Below are 6,000 nucleotides of genomic sequence, written 5' to 3'. Positions count from 1 at the left end.
CAATTCGACCTACGAAGTAGCGAGAGTCTGTCATAGTTGTTAATAATCAATATATGTTTTTACTCTATTTGTTTCTTTTTCTTGTATGTAAGACAGGCTCGTAACTACACTAAACTGTTGTCTACTCTGACATGACCATGATATTATGATAAACAAAATTTATATCAACATTCACAAATATATAATTTCCAACCGCATTATTACTAAACTCAAGTATGCGTTTTGCAGTGTAACAATAATTTATAATATGGAAGTAATATAGGGATAATCGACATGTAATTGCTATATTTTTGTGCACAGTATTTTTGGCACCTGCTGTCTATTTTACATTTACAAAATGTTATTTCTTTTATTACTTGTTTGGTAACATTTTTCTCCTTCACTGAAATCTAGTGTATTCTACAAATGTATGTAATAAAATATAATATTATTAGCAGAAACACCGCCTGTGTGACTTCTATTAGTACTAATAACAGTATTTCTACCTCATTGATCGTTAATATATTTTAAAATATAATTATTTTTAGGAAGTACTGTAAGGAAAAGTGTTTGTATTCTGCTACTATACACTTTAATGTTTTTACGTATTAAAAGTGGTAACCTTTATGGAAAAAATCATTTTAATGCTACATTCACAAATTATATAAATAAAGATATGATCAAACCCTTGTGGTAAGAGATTCTTTTATCTAATGTTGTGATCTGTAATAAAGAAATGTAATGGAGTACATTTAATGCATTTATTTACAGTTATGTAATAAAGAAATGGTTGTTACCAATATCATAGTTATTTTTCTATTTGTCTTAATTTTGAATACCCAAAGTGTGAACTTTTTAATGGATGTTTGTTTGTAGTGTCATTCGATAGATAGCGCAACACTATATTTATTATTTTAGTCACATAACTAGATAGTTAGGTATATCAATTATAATTAGATGTGTATTGGTTTTTTTTCACTATTTCACTGCATACATAATATAGGGATTGGCTCCGTAAAGACTCCGATTGTATAGTGTACAAAGCATTGAGTATTCCTTATGTTACAGTCATTTAATGTTCATCCATTCATTGGCTGGTAATTCTTGTTTTACCCTGCACTTCAGCCAGAACACCAAGTTTCTGTAATGAATAAGAGATAGTGATAACATCGTTTACAGTAAAAATATGATTTGTATTTAATTACATCTATTTATTAAGACTAAACGATGACATTGTCCGCTGCCCAGAAACACATAAGAGTTGATTTAGGTTTATACTGGTGTTAGTGATAAAGTCTTGTATATTCTTGACGACAAAAATTCCACTTGAAATAAAAATGTATCTCATAACGGCTGTTGTGGATACTAACATTTTTATTGATAAAGAGAGATTCGATCTTCCTAGGTCATCTTGAGGTTAAAAAATATGACCTAGGAAGGTCGAAACGTTGTTCTCTCCTTATTAATAAAAGTGTTAATACTCATAACAGCCGTTATGAGATACAAAGTCTTGTACAGTTATCTAAACTGCAACATGATGAAAGATGAACAATCTGGTGGGTTGGTTACTTTCTGGTTCGGTATCTTAATGATGGCTTGTTGGATAGAGAAACAAATGAAAGTGAAGAGCAATCATCTTTTGAAGTTAAACTGTGTCACGGTTGGTATTTTAGTGTGAATGTTTGTGTTATGTCTATTAAATACCTTAGATATCCCTACATACAGAATCTACTGACTCTATAATAAACATGATCTTGGACATTACTACATACGGATCGGCATGGCCAAGCGTGTTAAGGCGTGAGACTCGTAATCTGAGGGTCGCGGGTTCGCATCCCCGTCGCGCCAAACATGCTCGCCCTTTCAGCCGTGGAAGCGTTATAATGTAACGGTCAATCCCACTATTCGTTGCTAAAAGAGTAGCCCAAGAGTTGGCGGTGAGTGGTGATGACTAGGTACCTTCCCTCTAGTCTTACACTGCTAAATTAGAGACGGCTAGCACAGATAGCCCTCGAGTAGCTTTGTGCGAAATTCAAAGACAAAAACAAAAGAAATCACTACATACAGAACCTACTGACTATATGATAAAGTTGATCTCGGCCATTCCTACATACATAACCTACTGACTATATGATAAAGTTGACCTCGGCCATCCCTACATACATAACCTACTGACTATATGATAAAGTTGACCTCGGCCATCCCTACATACATAACCTATTGACTATATGATAAAGTTGACCTCGGCCATCCCTACATACATAACCTACTGACTATATGATAAAGTTGACCTCGGCCATCCCTACATACATAACCTACTGACTATATGATATAGTTGACCTCGGCCATCCCTACATACATAACCTACTGACTATATGATATAGGTGACCTTGGTCATCACTACATACATAACCTACTGACTATATGATAAAGTTGACCTCGGCCATTCCTACATACATAACCTACTGACTATATGATAAAGTTGACCTCGGCCATCCCTACATACATAACCTACTGACTATATGATAAAGTTGACCTCGGCCATCCCTACATACATAACCTACTGACTATATGATATAGTTGACCTCGGCCATCCCTACATACATAACCTACTGACTATATGATATAGTTGACCTCGGCCATCCCTACATACATAACCTACTGACTATATGATATAGGTGACCTTGGTCATCACTACATACATAACCTACTGACTATATGATAAAGTTGACCTCGGCCATTCCTACATACATAACCTACTGACTATATGATAAAGTTGACCTCGGCCATCCCTACATACACAACCTACTGACTATATGATAAAGTTGACCTCGGCCATCCCTACATACATAACCTACTGACTATATGATATAGATGACCTCGGCCATCCCTACATACATAACCTATTGACTATATGATAAAGTTGACCTCGGCCATCCCTACATACATAACCTACTGACTATATGATAAAGTTGACCTCGGCCATCCCTACATACATAGCCTACTGACTATATGATATAGGTGACCTTGGTCATCACTACATGCAGAATATACTGACTCTATGATATAGGTGACCTTGGTCATCACTACATACAGAACCTATAATAACAGGATGTCATAGTGATTTGTGCAAAGATATTACCAACGATGTATAGTGTGTTACCATGGTAATTTGTTGATGGGCGACGTGATACCGATTCTCGATTGATTAGTGGTTTGATGTAGATAAGGTGTTACCATGGTTCTTAGGGATTTGTTATAGATAAGTTGTTACCATGGTTCTTAGTGGTTTGATGTAGGTAAAGTTGTTACCATGGTTTTTAGTGGTTTGATGTAGGTAAGTTATTACCATGGCTCTTAGTGTTTTATGTAGGTGAAGTGTTACCATGATTCTTAGTGGTTTGATGTAGGTAAGTTGTTACCATGGTTCTTAGTGGTTTTATGTAGGTGAAGTGTTACCATGATTCTTAGTGGTTTGATGTAGGTGAGGTGTTCCCATGGTTCTTAGTGGTTTTATGTGGGTAAGGTGTTACCATGGTTCTTAATGGTTTAATGGATGATTGTTACTATGGTATGTGTATGTTACCTTGGTGTTTTGTTCTTCTGTGGATGTGCTTGATTCCATGGTTTGTGAATCATGTAACTTCCATGATGGCTCTTGTACTTAAACGGAAAAATTCTGAAGGACACGTACCTAAGACGTTTTAGCTTCTTTCATAATATTATCACAATACTATTCCCTTGAATGACATTCTGCAGAAATGGTAAACTAAGGATTTGGTTGGGTTCTCCAAGACAGTAAATAAAATGTATTGGTTCCTAATTATAAATAATTTTCATTAGGGAGAGAAAAACTTGTCAGTTTGTCAGAGTTCTTCAAAGTAGGGTTAATTTGTTGTAAGGAATAAACATTCCAGTGATGAAAGGTGTGATCGACCATCCGACTCTAATAGAAAACATACCGTGCCTAACATATTCCTATATCTCGCTGTTTTATAAATGATCATCACAAAGTGAATACGTTATTTAGACAGAGAACAAGGCACACGCCTCTATTGCAGACGAGAGTATAACATTCAAACGTAAATACTACTCTCGTTAACCGATGTTATTTTGAGATGTTCTTTATCTGTTATTCTCTCTAATGTCTCAACTGAAGACTTATGACGCTAAAAATTGGACTTTGTTCCCTGATCGTGTTCTTTACGCACCTACCAATAAGTAGTCTTAATTCTTATGGTAATGGATCTTTACAAATATTTACAACGACAGATTTCTAGGCCTGCAAATGAACGGTTAGCCCACGTTATATTTTATCTTGTCGTTTCAAATACTTTTATTTATGCATTTATTGTCGTGTCTCGGGTGGCAGTCTCTACAACGTTATCGAAACTATTCTGTGATTTCCAAGTTCAGTGCACGACACTGTTAATAAATAGCACGCACCGACAAATAACAGTTAAAAACTCTTAACAAATAACATGTATCGAGAAATTGAAGTGATGTCACATTGTAACGCCTACATGGCTCACAGGGTTTGGGTTTGTTTCGGATTTCGCGCAAAGTTACACGAAAGCTATCTGCGCTAGCCGTCGTTAATTTAGCAGTGTAAGAGGGAAGGCCACTAGTCATCACCACCCACCGCCAACTGTTGGGCTACTCTTTTACCAACGAACAGTGGGATTGACTGTAAAATTATAACGCCCCCACGGCTGAAAGGGCGAGGATGTTTGATGTGACGGGGATTCGAACCGACCCTTGGATTACGAGTCAAGTGCCTTAACCACGTGGCCAGTTTGAAACTGAGTGTCACATATAAAAGGTGATAACTACAGACAATAAATCCAATTCACTTCACCTATAATCACATACTTAATAAAATTTTAAATCTCAACATTTTATGTTAAATCATTTGAGAATATTATACAGTTACAAATGTGATAGTCTTACTTCCGGTTTTCACACTAATAAAATTCAATTATTATACTTCCGGTTTAGACCGTCGAATGGCTGTTATTAAAGTGACAAAACACGTCTATTGCGTGGACTTTAAAATATAACCTTAGTTAAAACCAGTACAAACCTTTATGATATAATTCCTTCTCTGTCTGTTGCTAATCTCGCTAACTTTTATCTAGTGTTGCTTCTATCGCTAACTCCGCTAACTTTTATCTAGCGTTGCTTCTGTCGCTACCTCCGCTAACATTTATTTATCTGGTGTTTCTTCTATGGCTAATGCAGGTACGGTCTTCAGTTTCCCATAAAAAACACATAAATTAATTAAAACTCTCGTATTTTTGTTATGAAACGTAATAAGGAGATTTCGTGGTCATAAACAAATACAGGTGTTTTTATGTCACCGTACAAAATAATAAAAATCACGTACTATTCCGTTATGTTTTTATTGTTGTTCGTTACTCTAACACTGGGCCTTTGTAAAAGAGAAGTGGTGGAGGTACGTGATGTCTGTTTCTACAAGAGTTTCTTCAGTCAAATATACGAAACCATATTGTAACTCAATCGATTACCTAATCCTGTTTATAGAACGTGCTGAACAACGCGAGTGTACCACACAGATTTTAAAGTCGAATTTTTTTTATTGAATTGGCGAAACGATATCATAACGGTAAAAGGACCAGCGACAGTCATAACTCATTATTTTTCCACATTGAACTTACGAACAAACTGTTCAGAACGAGTTCTATTCTCATTACCAGAGGTATTTCTCAGAAGTAACAGTCGAGATAGCGTTCCTATTAGTGGTGAAGTTTGTAATAACTCGGTGTCGTAACAACACGTATATTGATCTAAGATATGTAACGTTGGAATCATGATTTTACGACTTAGTCTCTAAATTGTCAGAATACCTTTGTTCGGCTATTTTTAGATAACTAATCTCCCATAAAAATACGCTATTACCCTTTACAAAAACAACGGAAAATGTTCATTATATGTCTTCAGAACGTGCCATTTGTTTTTATCTTTTTTAACTGTACCTCTTCGAGATATTCGAAACATGGG

General features: G+C 35.6%; 1 protein-coding gene across 1 annotated transcript in view; it reads left to right on the top strand.

Annotated features, from left to right (window-relative positions):
* The first annotated feature begins 3,513 nt into the window (after nt 1-3,513).
* Nucleotides 3,514-6,000, top strand: part of LOC143245805 (cell adhesion molecule Dscam1-like) — a 73,253-nt gene continuing 70,766 nt past the window's right edge. Inside the window, exon 1 of the mRNA XM_076492058.1 lies at nt 3,514-3,550. Within this exon, the coding sequence (XP_076348173.1) occupies nt 3,514-3,550 (37 nt within the window). The remainder of the gene's footprint in view (nt 3,551-6,000) is intronic.

The sequence above is a fragment of the Tachypleus tridentatus genome, chromosome 3, assembly GCF_004210375.1.
Source record: "Tachypleus tridentatus isolate NWPU-2018 chromosome 3, ASM421037v1, whole genome shotgun sequence".
Classification (NCBI taxonomy): Eukaryota; Metazoa; Arthropoda; class Merostomata; order Xiphosura; family Limulidae; genus Tachypleus; species Tachypleus tridentatus.
This window is presented reverse-complemented; position numbering and strand designations above follow the sequence as displayed.